Source organism: Aulostomus chinensis, chromosome 16 (assembly GCF_037954235.1).
Source record: "Aulostomus chinensis isolate RoL2024-O1b breed Wild chromosome 16, RoL_Achi_v1.0, whole genome shotgun sequence".
In the NCBI taxonomy this organism is placed as follows: domain Eukaryota; kingdom Metazoa; phylum Chordata; class Actinopteri; order Syngnathiformes; family Aulostomidae; genus Aulostomus; species Aulostomus chinensis.
In genome coordinates this window covers 21645311-21666183 of record NC_141335.1, presented here as the reverse complement: position 1 = coordinate 21666183, position 20873 = coordinate 21645311, and the positions used below count along the sequence as shown (strand labels likewise).

The following is a 20873-nucleotide window of genomic DNA, read 5'->3' as shown; positions in this document are numbered from 1 at the left end:
TCTCTCCCTGCCTCTCCTGAAACTTTGACTGAAGACCCCTGAATTGCTCGTGTTATAAATTGTATTTCTTTTTGAGTAAAATGCAAAAATCTTCTTTGTTACATGTTCTTCTTGATTAAAATTGTATATTTCTATTCCCTTTTTACATGACGAGGGGGAGTTTTTATGACCCTAATGTTAATGTCTGATCATACTGTGGCAGTATTTTATTTATGAGAATGATAAAACTCAGAAGAACTGAGTGAGGACACCCGATCGCCACAGTCTGTTGCAGCACAGAGGTCCTGAGCACCCGGTGACGAGGCACTGAATTGATGGAGGTTTTGGTTATAAAAAGGCTGAACGATAAAGGAGTAGTAGATTGAGTGTCTGAAATTAACGTCATCAGCTGATTGTCAGTAATCTGCTGCAAGAGGATGAGATTAATAAACTGAGACAGATTCAACATTTACTCTCAAAGACTCTCATCTTGTACCTTCATGACACCCATTTAAATTCATTCGGTGTTCTTGGAGACCTTCACTCTTATCAGAAGCAAAATCTCCATCAATCCAGGGTCTCCTCGCCGGGTGCGCTGGCGCGCGCCTGTAATCCCAGCTACCGGGAGGCTGAGGCCGGAGGATCGTTTGAGCTCAGGAGCTCTGAGCTGCAGTGGACTATGTTGATCGGGCGTCCTTGCTAAGTTCGGTATCGATATGGTGCTCCTGGGGGAGCTCGGGACCACCAGGTCGTCTAAGGAGGGGTGCACCGGCCCAGACCGGAAACGGAGCAGGTCAAAACCCCCGTGCCGCTCCGGAGTGGGATCGCGCCTGAGAATAGACGCTGCAGTGCAGCCTGAGCAACACAGCGGGACCCGGTCTTTTACTGCTCTCTACTCACTACAAACACGTGTGACGACACACACGCCGTCAACGTCACGTCTCTGAAACGTCACAACTGCTTCTGACAGTTCCTCTTCCCTGCACTGAAACTCTCAGTAACTACAGCTGTTAGTTTATCCTCCACTGCCTCCTGCTGGAGGAGAGCAGCAACTACGATCAACCCACCAAGATGAAACTGCACCAGCTGGTCTGTCTCTCTATCACTGAACTTGGAGCTAAAAGAGCTGCGCTACAAAAACCTTCACTTTCCACTTTCCTTAAAAAAATCTAACAAATAAAGACACACAATGACAGAACACCAGACAATTAAAATTACTCCCACTCATGTAGAAAGAAATAAGAAATTCTGCAATTAAGTTAAAATTATTAAAATGCAACCTACTCTGTCTCCTTCATCAAATAAACAAATAAATAAATTGATAATCTAGATTATATCAATGCTGAGTAAAGGTCATTCAAAAAGCTGCACTTCTGGACTCAAGTTATCTCCTACGTTCCAATAAAGAGCATTTTCAGGGTTGGTGACCTGGTGCGTCAAGTTCCTCCATCCTACTCATGTATGCTGGATACTGGACCACAACTGGCTTTCAGACTGTTAGTGATGCCCCAAATCCTGACATGGGCTCATCTTTTAATTGACGAAAAACTTTGCAACATTTCAAACCTCCTGTGAGCCTCAGTCACAGTCTGTCGTCTTTTCAAAACTGCATCAATCATGTTCTTCTGCACTAATTACTGCTAATTACTGTGGAAATATGTTTATTGATAACAACGATAAAACACAGAGGAAAGTGAAGGTTTTTGTAGCGCAGCTCTTTCAGCTCCAAATACAGTGATCGAGAGACAGACCAGCTGGTGCAGTTTCATCGCTTGGTGGATTGATCGTAGTTGCTGCTCTCCTCCAGGAGGAGGCAGTGGAGGATAAACTAGCAGCTGTGGTTACTGAGAGTTTAAGTGCAGGGAAGATGAACTGTCAGAAGCAGTTGTGACGTTTACGAGATGAAACGTTGACGGCGTGTGTCGTCACACGTGTCTGTGGTAAGTAGAGAGCAGTAAAAGACCGGGTCCCGCTGTGTTACTCAGGTTGCACTGCAGCGTCTATTCTCAGGCGCGATCCCACTACGGAGCGGCACGGAGGTTTTGACCTGCTCCGTTACCGGTCTGGGCCGGTGCACCCCTCCTTAGACGACCTGGTAGACCCGAGCTCCCCCAGGAGCACCATATCGATACCGAACTTAGCGAGGACGCCCGATCGACATAGTCCACTGCAGCTCAGAGCTCCTGAGCTCAAACGATCCTCCGGCCTCAGCCTCCCGGTAGCTGGGATTACAGGCGCGCGCCACCGCACCCGGCGAGGAGACCCTGGATTGATGGAGATTTTGGCTTTGACGAGGATGAACAATAAATGTAAAGCAACATCTTTTAATGCAGGGACCCTCCAACAACAAATTCATTAAAAGTTTTTTTTTTTTCATCATCTAATCGCACTTTGACACTCCTGAATAATTGGATCAGTTTACAGGACAGATAACTGCTCCTCTCCAGTTGGAGTGTCTGAAATTAACGTCATCAGCTGATTGTCAGTAATCTGCTGCAAGAGGATGAGATTAATAAACTGAGACAGATTCAACATTTACTCTCAAAGACTCTCATCTTGTACCTTCATGACACCGATTTAGTTTCATTCGGTGTTCTTGGAGACCTTCACTCTTGTCAGAACCAAAACCTCCATCAATCCAGGGTCTCCTCGCCGGGTGCGGTGGCGCGCGCCTGTAATCCCTGCTACCGGGAGGCTGAGGCCGGAGGATCGTTTGAGCTCAGGAGCTCTGAGCTGCAGCGGACTATGTCGATCGGGCGTCCTCGCTAAATTCGGTATCGATATGGTGCTCCTGGGGGAGCTCGGGGCCACCAGGTCGTCTAAGGAGGGGTGCACCGGCCCAGACCGGTAACGGAGCAGGTCAAAGCCCCCGTGCCGCTTCGTAGTGGGATCGCGCCTGAGAATAGACGCTCCAGTGCAGCCTGAGTAACACAGCGGGACCCGGTCTTTTACTGCTCTCTACTCACTACAGACACGTGTGACGACACACACGCCGTTAACGTCACGTCTCTAAAACGTCACCTGAGCGATTCATGCCTGGGAAAGTCATGTCAAAGTGTCTTTTTTGCATGTTTCACCATTTTATATGGCCAGTTCATCTTTAAGTGGTCAGCAAAAAGAAGCCATCTTCCCTCAATGATGTGAGTCAATGGACTCCTCAACCATACCCGGTTGACTTCTCCTCCGCTGCTCTCTGACTCTGCTGTGTTCTCCTTTACATTTTCCGTCATTCGCAGGAGGCGGAGTTGAAGGTTTTCAGGTCGCTGGTGGTTTTGCTTTGATAAACTTCTGAGTGTTTTTCTCAGGTGTTTGCTGTCAGTGTCAAACCACTTGTCACTGTACAACTGCGCAGGCTTGTGACACTGAGAGCTTCTCGGCTGGGATGAATCTGCAGCCTTGTCAGATCTGTTTATTAGAGTTTGTACAGCCGGATTCAGGCCAGTGTTACTGTGGGAACATCTGGTCGAAATACAACAGTCTAGTTGTGAATGAGTTGACTGATGGGTGGTTGCTTTCTGGTAGTCCTGCTTGCTACTGTTCGTCCACCTATTATAGCATTAGTAGTATGAGTATGGTTTAGTGTCCCGATGATGTTTGCCTTTTACCACATCGGCATTCCTCCTGAATCTCTGCCTTCTGTTACTTGTTTGGTGGTTGGGAATATAATTTCTCTGGAGCCTCAGGGACAACCGGTGCAGCATGAACACATCTGCGTCTCCTATCTCTCTGGTGAAGACTTGGATCCTCCTTTTACAGTAAAAACAGAGGATGTCAGACTCTGCATATTCCAACATGAAATGACAAACAATTTAGATTCCATTAAAAGCCACATTCGGTAATAAAATTTGGTATAGATTAATTTAAGAACAACACACTAATACCAATATCACAATCAATATTAATATCAGGAAATATAACATTTTTGTAACTTTACAAAAGTAAAAACAAACGCTCAATGTTCTCTCTCTCACGTCACGTCTCTTACACGCCACAACAGCTTTTCAGATTTCGTCTCCCCTGCATTTAAACTGTCACTAACAACAGCTTTTTTTTTCCCTCCACTGCCTCCTGCTGGAGGCGAGCAGCAACTACTATCAATCCATCAACTAAAGAATTTGCACCGGCTGGTTCTTCTCTCAGTCACCGAATTTGGAGCTAAAAGAGTTGCAAAACAATAGGCTACAATTCACCTTGTTGCAGATTTGTGACGTTCAACTGATGCTCACCATCATGAAAATGTCTCGAAATATGTTATGCTTTATACAAATGATATAACAATGCGAGTGTCAACAATAGGGCAGCTCCACGGCCAACATTAAAGCAATGAATCCTGTAATCTTAGCAACCGGCAGGGGGAACGAGGTAAAAAAGACAACACCTAATAGACTAAAGAAAGGATTATTTAATGAGTAACGCGTTTGATGAAGATTAAATTATCGCGACCACAGCGGACCTCATATATGAATGAATATATTTGAGACGCAATTTGTCACAGTTTCGGAGCACTTAATTCATTCCTCAGGATAATCAGACGACCGGGACAATACGTTGTACAAGTTAACATCCTCGACATCTCTCTCTCTCTCTCTCTCTCTCTCTCTCTCTCTCTATATATATATATATATATATATGTATAATATGTATGTATGTATGGCTGTCTTTATTTATCTATCTATATACATCTGTATACAGATATATCTATATCTATATCTAGATAGATAGATAGATAGATAGATAGATAGATAGAGAGACAGATAGATAGATAGATAGATAGATATGGAGAGGGACGCCATCCAGTGGCTTCAACGAGAGTTAAAGCATAAAAATGTTCAAAGGACGAGCTGCCCCTTTGCATTCTGGGTCTTGTAGTACATATGCTGCTCAATAAGAATTCCGCACTCAATTTTGGAAAAAAAATCGTAGTTTTGTATACACGAATAATATCGATGAATGTCACACAAGTAATACTGACTTGATTTTGAATGATATGTCATTTCATATCATAAGAAACACGAGATGACAACGCATGCCAGAACTACACTGACCACAACTGTGGAGCTGTAGATATGCTAGCCAGTGGTAACTAACAGATAATAGGAGCACACGCTGATGTCGGGGAAATATATTACGTTTTTGATATTGTACAACTAACCGACAAGCCAATGTGAGATTATTATTTTTTATAATTAACTAGAGGCATAATTAAATAGGGATACGGGGACAACTGCTAACAATGGTCGCGCCCAGTTAGCTAAACCGGATGCGGGATATTTATCACTCCAGACGAGACTCTCAGCCCTCGGAGCCGGCAGCAGCAGCAGTCAGTCACACCCTTGTGTGTCTGGGGCCACCGGGGGACCCTTGACGGCTCAGAAACAGCTTTTCTCCCCGTGTTGTGTTCCGGTGTTGTGACCGTATAGCTACGCTTCCTGATTAAACCCGGCACTTCTGACTGGAATGTGAAGTACACTGGGAAGTATGGGCTGGATATGACTGACTCATCATCATGGCATGGACAGAGGAGGTAACCCTGCACATTCCGTCTGCTCAAGTGCCAACCAGAGAGAAATAACAAGTACGAAACTCTTTTGATGAGATAATTTCCCCTCTCAAGTGGTACAATGAACGCCCCGATGTACACTTTTGTCACCCGTGACGACAACAGCACTGTTTATGCAGAAGTTTCCAAAATCCTCCTTTCAACTGGACAGTGGAAGAGACTGAAAAGAGACAATCCCAGATTCAACTTAATGCTCGGTGAACGGAACAGGCTACCCTTTGGACGGCTTGGTAAATTACATGCTTTTTTTTTTCTTCCTCTATTCATGACTTAGCTTTATGCGCTACATTTGGTGTCCACCCACTCAGGATGAGACAGCTGCTGTGACTGTGCAGGGCTGCTTACTCCAGCATCAGGGGAACGATGGTTGTCCTGCTAGTGGTCCTCATTTAAAGGTGCATTTAGGGCACAGGGTGGAATTATGCATTTATTTACGTTGAAATGTTTTCATTTGGACTGAACAGGTCATGAACCAGGACTGGTGCAGCTGGTGAATTACTACAGAGGGGCAGACAAGCTTTGCAGGAAGGCATCCTTGGTCAAGTGTGTGTCTACTTTCTTAAATGAGAAATCTATATTTTTTTTCCTCTCGCCTCCCTCAAGTAAATTATTCAGAAGAGACAGCATTAGCTAACCATTATTGTTCTTTGTCATCAGGCTAATAAAGACCAGCCCAGAGCTCTCTGACTCCACAAACTGGTTCCCAGAGTCCTACATCATCTATCCCACTAATCTCAACACTCCTGTTGCTCCTGCCACAAACGGCATCAGCCATCTGAAGTGCAATCCCAAGACTGATGAGCGAGAAGTTTTCTTGGCCTCCTACCACTCCAAGAAAGAAAGTGGAGAGGGGACGGTGTGGATAGCCAAGTCATCTGCTGGAGCTAAAGGTTAAAGGACCTAACGTCATTGTTACTATAAATGCAAGTGTCTGTCTGACTGTGAATCAATTGACCACAAGATTAAAAGTGTCCGATTTTCAGGGAGGTTTGGGGAAGTCACACTAGCCTTGCCCAAGGACCTTCCCCTTAAACAAGGGACACTTCACTAGATTGTCTAAACTAAAAACACAAGCAAGCCTTTGAAACAAATGTTCCCTATAACGTTTTCCTAGATTTTACTACTTTATTGAACTGAAGATTGTGTACTTGTGTTTGCTGCTATATACTACAATTTCCCTTGATAAATCTGCTATCTGCTTTTACTGTATCATATTATTTCTTCTGTGGAGGACGTGGTAGATCCTACATCAACAGTCTTCCATGTAATTGCGACAGGTGCTGGGATTTTGATATCCCACGATGCTAATCAGCTGCTGGAGTACATCGACAATCAGGGACAGGTTCATGTTATTCAGAAGTACCTGGAGAAACCTCTACTTCTGGAGCCAGGACATCGGAAATTTGATATCAGGCAAGTCTTTAATGTTTAATGTGTCCATTTCTTTCACTGAGCCGTCCTCATGTGCTGTGTAAAGTGTATCTTATGATGTGTTGTCACCAGGAGCTGGGTGCTCGTAGACCACCAGTACAACATCTACTTATACCGTGAGGGCGTGCTGCGGACCTCCTCTGAGCCCTACAACAGTTCTGACCTGCAGGATATGACCAGTCATCTGACCAACCACTGCATCCAGAAGGAGCACTCCCAGAACTACGGCCGCTATGAGGAGGGCAACGAGATGTTCTTCGATGAGTTCCGGCTGTACCTGCTCAACACTCACAATGTCACCCTGGAGGCTGCCATATTACCTCAGATCAAGCAGATCATCAAGTAGGGTCCCCTGAGCTATTTTATGTTGGCAGATTACTACAGAGTCCAGTGCTATAATGCTATAGTTCTTTCGAGCAATTACTAACATTGAACATCATCTGATTACACAGGACAGATTTATTTAGTTCATTTCGTGATATTGTTGTTCAAACTGATTTTCCAGGAGCTGTCTGTCATGCATCGAGCCAGCAATCAGCACCAAACACCTGTCCTACCAGAGCTTCCAGCTCTTTGGCTTTGACTTCATGGTGGACGAGAGCTTCAAAGTGTGGCTCATCGAGATCAACGGAGCTCCCGCCTGCGCACAGTCAGTAGCAGCTGATAATGGCCATGATGATTGTAAAAATGACCACATTATCCGTTGCCCTTGCCTTGATCCAGCACTCATGATGTAGAGGGAGGGAGGCAGAAGACATGGAACCTTTGAAATACATCAGCCATGTTCACGGGACCGCATGAAGGCAGGGTGATGACCTGCTACACCCCCTTCATCACATGTCAACATGTTTCAGGGTTCATGCAGACATGGAAAATTTGGGAAAGTCATGGAAATTGAAAATGGTCATTTACAGGTCTGGAAATATTTTTAGAATTATTTTTTTTTAAAGTCAAACAATTTTGAAGATTCTTGACAGTTTTCCTCACAAATACCTACAAATATTGGAATGTGTATGGTTCAGTTATGATCAACAGAAAAATCTCAAAAGGTTATTCTTTATTCACTTTATCACATGTTCATGTGGTATAAAACTAAATAGATTATGATTCATTTTAGTTAATTATATGCTGGATTTCTAAGCATATTTTCATGTGTTAACAGATTTTAAGGTCAGGAAAATTTTCCACCAAGGTGTGGAAAAGTCAAAATTTAATTGGTAAAAATGTATATGAATATCTGAGTTTTAAAGTACAGTTCATCAGTATTTATCCACAAACACTGCCAGGTTCACTGCAAGTAAATATGTCAATTGTTTTTTAACTACAAGATCAAGGTCGATAGGAATTATTGATTTTAGTTTGTAATGGAAAAGTTGCACTGTTGCCTCGCATGACCTCGGTATAACGAAGAATTAATTTTGGTCGGTGCAGTTGCTTCAGCTAACCGGTAACTGCGAGGCTACCGCGGCTCCCCTCTCTGTGAGCGTCCCTGTCTCCTCTTATCATCTCTTCCTCCATTTGTGGCTTCTGTTCAGTGAGGGGAAACTATTTTTGATTCAAAAGATTCTGTTATCTGAAATTGTTTTGGATCTTGTGTGAAAATATTCCCTGCTCTCTGTCAACCAATATTTCTTTCCTGCTGAGTCACAAACTGGAAACTTGAACGTTTTCCAACACAAAAGTGCCATTTGACCACTGTCAGATATGGAATGCGTCAGCACTAATGATGGTCTTCCTCCCTCCTCCAGGAAACTCTACCCAGAGCTTTGTCAAGGCATTGTGGATGTGGCCATCTCCAGTGTCTTTGCCCTCAACAGTGGCAGCGACATCTCATCAGCTTCGTCTTCTCCTTACTCTTCCTCCCCGTCCTCCATCTTCACCACCAACTCCTGCTCCTCTCCCAAACTGAGGGGGCCGCTTCACGTCGGCCCCTTCACTCGACTGTAAGCACACGTCGCTAACCTTCTCGCCTCCTCCTTCTTAGAAGCTTCCTCCATGCTCTGTCCTTACCCCTGAATTCTACCTGAGAAGCAGGCGAGTAGAGCTTTCACTTCACACGCATCTATCCTTTCATGGAAATCACCGATCTGCAGAAATGATCTCCTGATTATGCAAGTTATTAATTTAGAGGTGAAGAGGAGTTTGGGGTGAAACTGGCAGTGATGGAGGGGCTTCTGTCCTCATTCACACACACATGAACCAGTAGGTCTGATGGATGCAGAGATGCTCCAACTGTAGTGCCTTACATTTCCAACCATGCCCTCTTAAAGACTGCCAGTTAGCTCTCTCTATGACTGTGAGTTGTACTTGTTTTATAAGCCTTTGCACTGTTGCTGAACCAAGCCCGTAGAGGGCTAGTCTGCGGCGTCCGTAAGAGTATGCAGCGAACAAATACCTTGATGTTTGTTGAGTTTTGAATGCCATTTCTCTCATCAGACACGTTTTATTGGTTAAATGATTGCAGCTAAATCTTCCCATTAGTTTCAATGACTTTTAATTAAGAGTGTGAGGTAATATGAGGCCGAAAAAAATTCACAATATAAGCACATGGCGATATGTATCGCCAGGAAAGGCTTGCCCACGACATCGGGCCATAGAACAACGTCTGTTCATACTCTGTCTCTGCAGACAACTCCGCTCATGTCTTCAAGTCCAATAAGACCTTCAAGAGTCAAATTAAATGTCAGACCAGTTGTTCCTCAAGCAGAAACATCTAGAAACCTGATATTTCCCCCATCATGTTATAGTCAGCCACAGTGTGATTGTTGAGCGAATAGCTAAGTGTTACATGCTAAGTGACTGCAATGAAGCCGGCCTCTCCACTTCCGAAAACACACTCAAACTAGTCCCCGCGCAATTTTGTTGTTCATGTATATACTAGCACTCACGGTAAAGATGACCGAGAGGTTTTCGGAATAAAAACAGAATGCGATTTTGCAGTCAGTTTGTTGTGTGTTATTCAATGAAAGAGTGAATTCACCCATAAATTTGTGTGAAGAATTAATTTCAAAATGATTCTAGCAATCCAAACGATCTCAGGTCGATAGACCACCTTCCTGCAGTACAGTTTTAGGCTTCCCAAGTCATATTAAGTCACTTGTAACTGTCAAATAACTCTATAATAGCAACATTCAACTCTGAACACACATGCTGCTGCTTTAAAACTTAACACGAAGGAACAGTGAAAGTTTATAAGAGAAATCCCTCAGTGACGTGATTATAAAAGGCGCCAGTGAGAGAGTGCTGACATGATGATTGTTATAAATTCAACACTAAGATAGCATGTTTGCCTGCTTTTTTGTGATGTGTTTTCCATCAAAGTCCAAATTTGCAGTCATATTTTCCTCATTCAGTTTTTCTTCAAAATATTTGTACCCAAATCTGGTCTCGTCACACTACTAATGCTAACAGAGAGGAAGCTACTGTGGCGATGCGTTCAAACTACTGATGCACTCCCTCAACGTGTCTGATGAGCTGAACAATCGAGAAGTCGAGGTTGGTAACATTCGGACGCTGCACATGAAGGGTAGCAGGAGGATCCGTGAGCAGGGAGACTGTCCTTCACCTGGGACGTCCAGACTCCGCTTCATACTCAATCATGTATCAGGAGATTAAAATCCAGTGTGGCTTCTCTTCAAGCCCACATTTTAAAGCCACCCCTCCAAGCATCCCGAGCTCTCGAATGCAGCCAGCAAAGACAGGAAATGAGTCAGTATTAGCCGGCATTCCTCTGTTCTCACTACTTTACAGCTGATGATGTTTTAGTTTTTAGGGTATTTGAGTGAAAGCGGGTCTATATCTTCATACAACACAACCCCCCCTCCCCTCCACCCGATATCTGTTTTGTTTTTTGGATTGCTAGATTGTAAAGTGTTGTCTTGCTGTGTGTGGACTCAACTGGTGGAAGTAGATCGTACAGTGTCTTAGAATTTAACAAACGTGTAAAGGCCCCATGAAATGACTTCAAATCATCTACACCATTGTTGTTTAAAGGAACAAAATCATGCTAGAATTTTGTCTGGTTTTATAAACGGACTGTTTTCATCAAAGGGAAATACACACACACACACAGAGGTCTTCATTTCCTCACTGCCTTTTCTGCTGTTACACATTGTTTTACACATACACATTTACACATGTTGTTTTTTTCTTTGTGTTTCATGGGGTCTGTCACATATTTCCTTTCAGACTTTGTGTTTGTGAGTAGAAGGGATGGATCTATTTTGTGTTACTGTTTAGGTCATTTGTTGAAGACGGATCATGCTCGTTCCTACACACACAACATTTTCAGTTGGCTCGCGACAGTTGCGTGACAGGAAAAGACGTCATTGCAGTCAGAGTTTTCAAATTATGAGAATTCCCCTGTCGTGTTTTCAGTTGACTAAACACCATCGTAGCATTTATTTAGTTTGGAATCACTGTGTTTTTAAGATTCCCCCGAAGAATGAAGGATGTCGTCACACCTGACGGCGTGAAGCGTGTGTGTTTGTGCGTGCAGTCAGAATGATAATAAATATACAGGACAGCTTCGATGGATATGAAGCCAGGACTACTCCTTGACAGACACTGAGCTCTTGCAGTGTCATAAGCTAACGTTTGTTGTGATTTATACATACAAATAAAACTGACTTGACTTGGTTTAAGCTGATGAATGCCAGTGACTATGAAAACATGATGAATCCATACGTGTGTTCAGGATTGCAAAGCCCCTTTGTAGCGAAAAAGATGTTTGACAACTTGAGGTTGATGGAAGTGGAAATGAGAATAATCAGTGTCAGTATTTTTCAATGATGTTTGTCTGTGATTTACTTTCTATCAAAGGGAAAGGTGCCTTAGAGGCAGTTGCATATTGATAAATGAAGCAATGGACCTCCAGATTTTCAATGCACCTTCATTTGTTTGCCTCAGTGACTATTAGACTTCCTTTCTTATCAATGATGTCATCTCCTCTTACTCGGAGTTTCTTTGCACATCGAATTCATGTTGAATCATGTTTGCTCTCATGGTTTTCATATTTCTACTTTTGATGTCTCCTGGATTTCCTCATCTTTACCAAAGATAAACTTCCTGCTATATTTTCAATGTCAACAAATTTTTTTGTAACAACAACAAATAATTCGGATGTTCTCACACAAATTGGCCAACTGGATCTAAAAGCAAGTGTCATATTCAAGCAGATGTATGTGTTGTGTTTTTGCTGGTGACGTTTATCCAAAATCCTGCATGAGCATTAATCAAAAACAATATTGCTAGAATAAAAAAAATAGAAACAATATTAATCTACTGTCCTGTTTCTTTTCGTACCCTACGTGCTCCATCTTTGTGTCCTAAGATCAGCCGAACACAGTCCCAACCATGATGGAACAACACTAACAAGAAAGTGATGGTGTAGATAAATGTAGGGGGCTGAAAAATCCAGTATTTCCATTGAAACTGAAGCGTAAAAGAACAAAGAGCCCAACAATATTTTCACATTTTGTTCTGAAACTGTGTTTGAGATTAGAGGGGAAAATATCTGAAGATCCTCCTTTAGATATAGACGCGTCTGTTGTCTGCTGATTTTAATCGACCCAAATATTGGCCCAGCCCACCTGGAATCTTCCTGATTGTCTCAATTCACCACTTTGCATCCATCATTAGTAGTTTATGGATGAGACTGGACCTTCACACATTAACCCAGATAATGCAGACAATAAATATGAATTCTTTATTTCAGCCCAGCAGTTTAGTTAAATTCTCGTTTTTCTCATTTAAACACAAAACACAACCAATGGTTTTCATTTATAAATGAGTTTTAGTTGCAGTTCACAGTACATGATACATTTCATTAAGATCATCCATCCATTTTCTTCCGCTTATTCCTGCTAAGGGTCATGGGGAGGCTGGAGCCTATCCCAGTGGCTATGGGCGAGAGGTGGGGTTCACCCTGGACAGGTCGTCAGTCCATCACAGGGCCAACACATTTAGACAGACAACCATTCACACTCACAGCCACACCTACGGTCAATTTAGAGTATCAGTCAGCTTCATCCCCAATTGCATGTCTTTGGATGGTGGGAAGAAGCTGGAGTACCGGAGAGAACCCACACAGGCACAGGGAGAACATGGAGACTCCACACAGAGATCCCGTGCCCGAGCCAGGACTCAAACCCGGAAGCTTCTTGCTGTGAGGCGACAGTTCTGACCACTGCATCACTGTGCAGCCGTTCATTAAGATCAACCATTTTCAATTTAAAAGAACAAAGAACAAAAAAAACCCCAAAAAACATTTAGAGGCGTGTTAACAGAGAGGCTCAGTAATTCCAGTATTGCAGGATTACCTGCAGTGATTCATGCCTCTCTGCCAGACTAAATTTGACTCCCTACAGCAGCCTGAAAAGCCCTGGGGACTCAGCTTTTCAGGCTGCTGACTTCACTCTCGTGGAGGCCAGAACTCTTAAAGGTTGAGGGTGAGTACAGATTGAGATGATGCTTAAGTGTTCCAGTCCCACCCTGTCCTGAGGTCACACGCTGTCAGAGGACTGTCAAGGTCGGCGCGTGGTGTGGCTTGTTGATTGTTTTCAGCTGGAGCATGGCTGCACAGAAGAAACCCAACATGGAGGAGGTTACCGGTGTCCTTATCTCACGAATCTCATCTTCACAGGAATGATCTGATCACATGCATCCTCCCTCTTGATGCCAACTCCTCCCACACTACTTACAGGCCTACTCCACTGTTACTGAACAAATAAGACACTTGACTGTGTCCAGGTGCAAATCTATATAAAACAGGGCTGAAAGAGCTTGAAAGGCAACTAACAACACAATGACACATGGAGGCGCATTGTTCTTTTTAATGTTTGACTTCCAATTTCTCGTGAAACAAGGTTTTGTGCTTCATAAGGATCATCATCATTCTCGACATCAGAGAAGAAACAAACTCTTCCCCACAATCTGTTCCTTTGATTTTAATGAGTCGCTGCAGAAAAGGAGGCGTCATAAATCTATGGATCATTTCACATTTTTATTTAGTCACGTATATTTTACTTCGTATTCAATTCTAGTTATTTAATTATTTTTTTTAAAAAAGACCATGGCATATTAATGAACATGTGCATGTAAATATGCAGGATTATAGCCAGAGGCTAGTTTAGCACAGTCATTTTAATAATTAACCAAGACTAATGAAAAAAAGTGTAATATTTAATGAGATATATGTTAAAGTACACTTGCAGTACTTCAAACTCCCCCATCCACACATTCCTCCACCTGAGAAACACTGGTCTGAGACAATACATAAATTCTCATGAATCTTACTAGGTATACAGTATATGATCATGAAGTCTACATCATGAGCTGTCTGATTATATATGAAGTGAAATGTCTTTTTTGAAGGAAAACATGGTGAAAAGGTACTGCTTTGAAAGGCCTACCTTATATTAACAGTTAATCTCCAAAATGGAGAGAACCATTCAAGGAAATAAATTCATGGGAAAACCTGTGGCTTTCTTGGGAGTTTTCCAGATTTTGGCCCCGATGCAGACACAGAGGGGTCTAAACTAGTCTCTAATACAGCTCTACTCATATTTCTAATGACCTCAGACAGATGTTCACACGCACAGACCTGACAGGAGTCCATACCTCCCTTGATGATGTCTGCAGGGTTAGTATGCAGGAGATCTGCATTTCTCCTCAGCGATCAAGACAACAGGAGCATCCACCAGTTGCAATCTTTTTCTGAGAGAAAGACGGAAAAAAGCTGTTACACTAAAGTTTTGTTCAACTCTGTAACTATGGCTGTTGTGAATACATGGTTAAAATTTCCATGAAGGTCATCTCCTACAAATGTTTCTAGGTCTCATAGGATACTGAAGGTAAGTTTTAGGTGAATAAACCTGATCTGCCCATTAAATTTTAAAGGACTTGGGGGGGGGGGGGGGGGGTGTCCAGGGAAGAAGTCGCTGAAGTAGTTAAACAACTCTCACCAAGGGCTGTCTTGGTTGACACATCTGTGCAACATTAAGTCGACATTGGGGGCAGTGCCTTTGGAGTGGTCCCCATCTTTAAGAAAGAGGACCAGAGGGTGCGTTCCAGCAATTGGGGGATCACACTCCTCAGCCTCCCTGGAAAGGTTACTGGAGAGGAGGGTCATGGCGAAAGTTGAAAGAGCAAGGAGTTCACCTGTGTCATTTAATAATCCGTCAGTTGCATCTTTATTGTTTGAATGATGTTTTTATTAAAGTAATTTCAATGATGAACTTCCTCTTCAAATCATGCAGCTATGAACTGTTCTTGATATATCATGGAATTTCATAGCTCCCTCAAAGGAATAAATCTGGAGTGGTGCAGGTGGTGAGGTTACTTGGGTGCATGGACATTCTGCTCATACCGTACCCAGGAAACCGCACCACCAGTTTGGGAGGTTCCATTGATTATTGTGACATTTCCAAATGTAGGTCAATATGCAGGGCACATAATCACGTAAGATACAGTCGCAACTCTCATGTGTACTTTCCTTTACTCCCAGCACATTTTGCTGTAACAGGCTGTGTCTGAATGTGACCCCCCTCCTGGCTGTTGGAGGCTGCTGTCTGCCCTGTGCGTGGCAACGCCATAAAAAGATCATGGTCTGTTCAAAATCAATGATTACTGTCAATGAATACTTGTGCAAAGAGGCTTCAGAGTCTTGCAGAGCCTCATCTGCAGAGGGCAGCAGTGAAGCGTTCATCTACTGCCAGGTACAGTACACAATATTTCAACATTTTCAAAGATTTCTTAACAAGGAAAAACATTCTACAACCTGACAAATGCAGACTTTCATATTTTCCTTATCAAGTACCTTCAACAAAACCAGAATATGTCTTATTAGATAGTTATGGGGAGGCACGGTGGTGCAGTGGTCAGCACTGTCACCTCACAGCAAGAAGGTTCCAGGTTGCAGCCCCTGCTCAAGTACAGAGTCTTTCTGTGTGGAGTCTGCATGTTCTCCCTGTGTCTTCGTGGGTTCTCTCTGGTACTCCAGCTTCTTCCCACAGTCCAAAGACATCAAGAGGGGACGAGGCTGATTGATACTCTAAATTGACCGTAGGTGTGGCTGTGAGTGTGAATGGTTGTCTGTCTCTATGTGTTGGACCTGTGATGGACTGACGACCTGTCCAGAGTGAACCCTGCCTCTCGCCCAAAAGCAGCTGGGATCGGCTCCAGCCCCCCCCCCCCCACCCCCCCGTGACCCTTATCAGGATAAGCGGAAGAAAATGGATGAATGGATGGATATTTGTTTTTCAAGAATTGGTTATTATCTCTTAAAGTCATCATGATCTTGTAGCATTATTTTTTTTCTTTTATATCATTCCAGTTAACATGGAAAGCACCCATAGCGGTGATCTCTTCAACAACACGATGGAAGAGGATTGTTAATTGTTCATAAAAGTCTGACTTTGCTCAAGAGTTGCAGTACATTAAGATAAAGAACTTCTAAACTTAAAATGAGACATTCACACTATCAAAATCTGTCTCAGCTTCTTTTGGTTATTTATTGTTGTAATGTCATGACAGGGGTCACATTTCGTGATTCAACTATTCATTTTAGTTTATGTCAAAAAGGGCATTTTGTTTGAATATTAAAGTGTCTTCATTTGTGGGCTGACCAACCTCAATGAATGGACCTTTGACTCATTGAAAAAGTTCTTTGTGGCCCCTTAAGATTTGTCTTCGAGTACCCCAGGTGTAGGTCATGTGTCTTTGTGCGTGAGGCTCCAGATCCAAATTCGGACTCGTAAGGCAGGTTGTTGTTGTTGTTGTTGTTTTTATTTTATCCAAGATATAAGGTTTCCCAGAGATGCTAAACATTTCTAAACATTTGTTTTAAATTACTTTTTTTCTTAGAGGAAGGATGCCCAGCCATGTTTTCTTTTTGTTTGTATTTTTTTTTTTTTTAGCAAGATTGCTTTCAAAACCCTGATCAGGCCTCATGTAGTGTTACAAACAAGTAAAAAATATATGTTGTGCAGTTGATGTAACAACTGCATCTATGATGGGGGAGAACTCTGTTCCATTCTGATCCAGGAACAAGGCCTCCATCTCTGGTTGGTGAAATTCCATTTATTACGATACCTTCAAAAATATAGGTTAATTAATGGGTGAGGCGTTCCCAGCCGCATGATGTTGACACTCCCAAACATACCAGATAAGATTTTCATCTTCCTTTGGTGAGGTGTGTCTGAATGTAACCACAAATAGTTCCAAAGAAAATTTGCTCTGTGACATCTAAAAATGTTCCTTTGTCATATCTCATAACTCAACTCGAGAGGCAAACACTTTAACTACATTTAAGTCCAGGCTTAAGACCTTCCTCTATGACAGAGCCTTCAGTTAGGACTGGTTCAGGTAGCTCTGAACCATTGATAGCTATGCTGCTATAGGCTTAGACTGCTGGGGGACACATCAGGTTACATGGAGCCCTACCTTCCTCTCCTCTCCTCTCCTCTCCTCTCCTCTCCTCTCCTCTCCTCTCCCCCTCTCTCCTCCTCTCCTCCCTGCACATTTTTGGAACTGTCATTACCATTACTTGTTGCACTTTGTAGTTTGGCCTTGGTGTCGCGCAGTCTCTCTCTCGCAGTCTCTCCCCCTTATTCCCTACTGTCACACCGGCCCGCGCTCCCCTTCCATGAAACAGTCTGCTATCCAGTCCCCCATCAAGCTGGCTTGCTCTCCCTGCCTCCCCTTCCAGATGCTTCCTTCTTCAGCTGTTATTAACATTTCCGTGTTTCCCACATTTTGTATTGTAAACTGTTTTCTTGTCTGTAACAACATCTACTGCACGTCTGTCCGTCCTGGGTGAGAGATCCTCCTCTGTTACTCACCCTGAGGTTTCTCAGATTTTTCCTTGTTAAAAGGGTTTTCTATGGAGTTTTTCCTCAGTCGATGTGAGGGTCTGAGGGCAGAGGATGTTGTTATGATGCCATGAAGCCTGGAGACAAACTGTTTGTGAAAACGGGCTAGACAAATAAAATTGCCTTGCCTTGCCTTGCCTTGGTGCAGGTGGTGAGGTTGTTTGGGTGCATGGACATTCTGCTCATACCGTACCCAGGTAACCGCACCACCAGTTTGGGAGGTTCCATTGATTATTGTGACATTTCCAAAAGTAGGTCAATATGCAGGGCACATAATCACGTAAGATACAGTCGCAACTCCCATGTGTACTTTCCTTTACTCCCAGCACATTTTGCTGTAACAGGCTGTGTCTGAATGTGACCCCCCTCCTGGCTGGTGGAGGCTGCTGTCTGCCCTGTGCGTGGCAACGCCATAAAAGTATTTCTCAAAGCCTCATTATTGATGATGTTTTTCAAAAATGTTACACTGATGGAAATAAAGTATTTTTCAAATCAAAAACTTTCACGTTTTTTTTATTGGGAATGCTGATATTGGTTTCATGACTCTAATATCTGGAAGGTAGTTGCCAGTGGCTATGAAACTATTTTTCAATGCATCAGGTAGGTTATGAATATATAGTGTGCATAAAAGGACAAGCAAGGACAAACATTCAACAACCTGAGAAATGCAGACCTTCATATTTTTAATCGTTCATAAAACTCTGACTTTGTTTCAGAGTTTCAATACATCAAGATAAAGAACATATAAACTTAAAATGAGACATTCACACTGTCAAAATCTATCTCAGCTTCTCTTGGTTATTTTATGTACTTTTTAGTTGCTTCACCATATAATAACCCACCACCCCTTCATTGATCGCTTTCTTTTCTAAAAATATTTAACTTCAGATTTGGTTTTACTCTCTGTAACTATCCAGTTGTTATTTTACGATGTAACATATTGATCATTGTCAGTTTCTTTAATTTGAATAAAATTAATTTAATTATTATGTTGTTAGATAATTATTTGAAATGTTCTGTTAACCTCATTCTATCATGTCTCTATTATGATGGGTAATTTGAGACTACAGCATCTATGATGGGGGAGGACTCTGTTCCATTCTGATCCAGGAACGAGGCCTCCATCTCTGGTTCGTGAGGTTCCATTCACTCCCCTCGTATAGCGAGAGCAGCCTCCTACTTGGCACTAATTGAGGAGCAGAAGACCAACCCCAGGTTCCTCTTCAGTTCTGTAGCCAGACTGACAGCCACAGCTCTATTGAACCAAGTATTCCTGTTTCCCTGGGTAGCAAAGATTTCATGGACTTCTTTAAGACAAAATTATACTTATTAAAGAGAAAATTCATCTCCTCCTGCCATCAGCTGACAACATTTCACCTATAACCTCAGAAGCCTTAGAGGCAGTTGTTGGACCACACATACACTTTGATAGTTTTTTTGCCATTAGCCTTCATGAACTTAGTACAATAATTTCATCCTCTAAACCAGGGGTGTCAAACTGGTCCAGTAAAGGGCCGGTGTGGCTGCAGGTTTTCATTCCAACTGAACAAAAGCAACTCCTGAATCTACTTAAATCAACCAAGCTGTGTCCACACAGCTCATTGGTTGGATCAGGTGTTGCTTTTACTTGGTTGGAATGAAAACCTGCAGCCACACCGGCCCTTTACTGGACCAGTTTGACACCCCTGCTCTAAACCGTCCGCCTGTCTTCCCATCCCAACTAAGCTGCTCAAAGATTCTACCCCTCGTTACCACCTCTTTCTTAAATATGATCAATGTGTCGCTGTTACCAGGTTACGTCCCACAGTCCTTTAAAGTAGCAGTAATTCAACCCCTCCTCAAAAAAACAACCCTGGATCCAGAAGTTTTGGCCAACTACAGACCAATATCAAACCTTCCTTTTCTCTCCAAGACTGGAGAAAGCGGTTGCTAAACAACTCTGTGACTTTCTCCACAGCAACAGCCTATTAGAGGATTTCCAGTCAGGTTTCAGGATTCATCATCGCACAGAAACAGCACTAGTCAAAGTTACCAGGGACCTCCTACTAGCATCAGATGAGGGGCTGGTCTCTGTGCTGGTCTCTGTGCTGGTCTCAGTGCAGCTTTTGATACCATTGACCACCATATCCTTCTACAGAGACTGGAACATGTCATTGGCAATAAAGGAACTGCACTAAACTGGTTTAGGTCATATTTACTTGGTCAATCTCAATTTGTACTAACTAATGATAACCCCTCTGAAACCACTGTAGTCAGTTATGGTGCTCCACAAGGGTCTGTACTTGGACCAATCCTCTTCACACTATACCTGCTTCCTCTATGTCACATTATTAAGAAACACTCAATGAATTTTCACTGCTATGCAGACGATATGCAGCTGTACTTCAATGCATCCACATGAAAGAAATCAGCTGACTAAACTGGAGGCCTGTCTAAAGGAGATAAAAACATTGATGACCCATAATTTCCTTTTATTAAGCTCGAACAAAACTGAAGCTATTGTGCTGGGCCCAAAACACCTTTAGAGACACCATATCTAATGAGATAGCTACCCTGGATGGCATCACCCTGGCCCCCAGCACTACCATAAGAAACCTAGGAGTTCTCTTTGAACAGGATCTGTCCTTCAACTCCCACATTAAGCAAATCTCTAGGACTGCTTTCTTTCTTTCATTTACGTAACATTGGCAAGATCAGACACATCCTGTCTAAAAAGATGCAGAAAACTAGTCCATGCTTTTGTCACTTCCAGGCAGGATGACTGCAATTTACTCCTATCAGATTGCACTAGGAGGTCCCTAAAGACTCTCCAGCTGGTCCAAAATGCTGCTGCCTGCATGTTGACAAGAACTAGTAGAAGAGACTATGTCTCTCCTGCACTGGCTTCTCTGCATGGCTCCCTGTCAAATTCAGAATAGAATTCAAAATTCTCCTTCTAACATACAAAGTCCTCAACAATCAGGCACCTTCATATCTGACAGAGCTCCCAGTTTGAGCAGCCTATAAAGGATGCAGAGCAACACGCTCTCCGC

At 42.9% G+C, this 20873-nt stretch overlaps 1 protein-coding gene and 3 non-coding genes across 7 annotated transcripts; 3 read left to right on the top strand and 1 right to left on the bottom strand.

Moving 5' to 3' along the window:
- Window positions 1–564: 564 nt before the first annotated feature.
- LOC147247814 (signal recognition particle RNA) lies at window positions 565–863 on the top strand. Its single transcript, XR_015109640.1, has one exon.
- Window positions 864–1935: 1072 nt separating this feature from the next.
- On the bottom strand, window positions 1936–2234 carry LOC147247813 (signal recognition particle RNA). The gene has a single exon (XR_015109632.1).
- Window positions 2235–2630: 396 nt separating this feature from the next.
- LOC147247812 (signal recognition particle RNA) lies at window positions 2631–2929 on the top strand. The gene has a single exon (XR_015109631.1).
- A 2128-nt stretch (window positions 2930–5057) lies between these two features.
- On the top strand, window positions 5058–12225 carry ttl (tubulin tyrosine ligase). 4 transcript variants are annotated; one of them, XM_086181087.1, is made up of 8 exons: window positions 5058–5503; window positions 5645–5769; window positions 6004–6082; window positions 6197–6429; window positions 6817–6952; window positions 7043–7312; window positions 7476–7619; window positions 8719–12225. In XM_086181087.1, exons 1-8 carry the CDS (start codon window positions 5469–5471, stop codon window positions 8915–8917), a joined length of 1221 nt encoding a protein of 406 aa, XP_086037213.1. In that variant the 5' UTR covers window positions 5058–5468; the 3' UTR covers window positions 8918–12225. The 4 variants fall into 4 exon arrangements, with proteins under 4 accessions (XP_086037213.1, XP_086037215.1, XP_086037216.1 ...); XM_086181089.1 differs by having other exon boundaries at window positions 5058–5554; window positions 8719–12224; XM_086181090.1 differs by lacking the exon at window positions 5645–5769.
- The last annotated feature ends 8648 nt before the right edge of the window (window positions 12226–20873 follow it).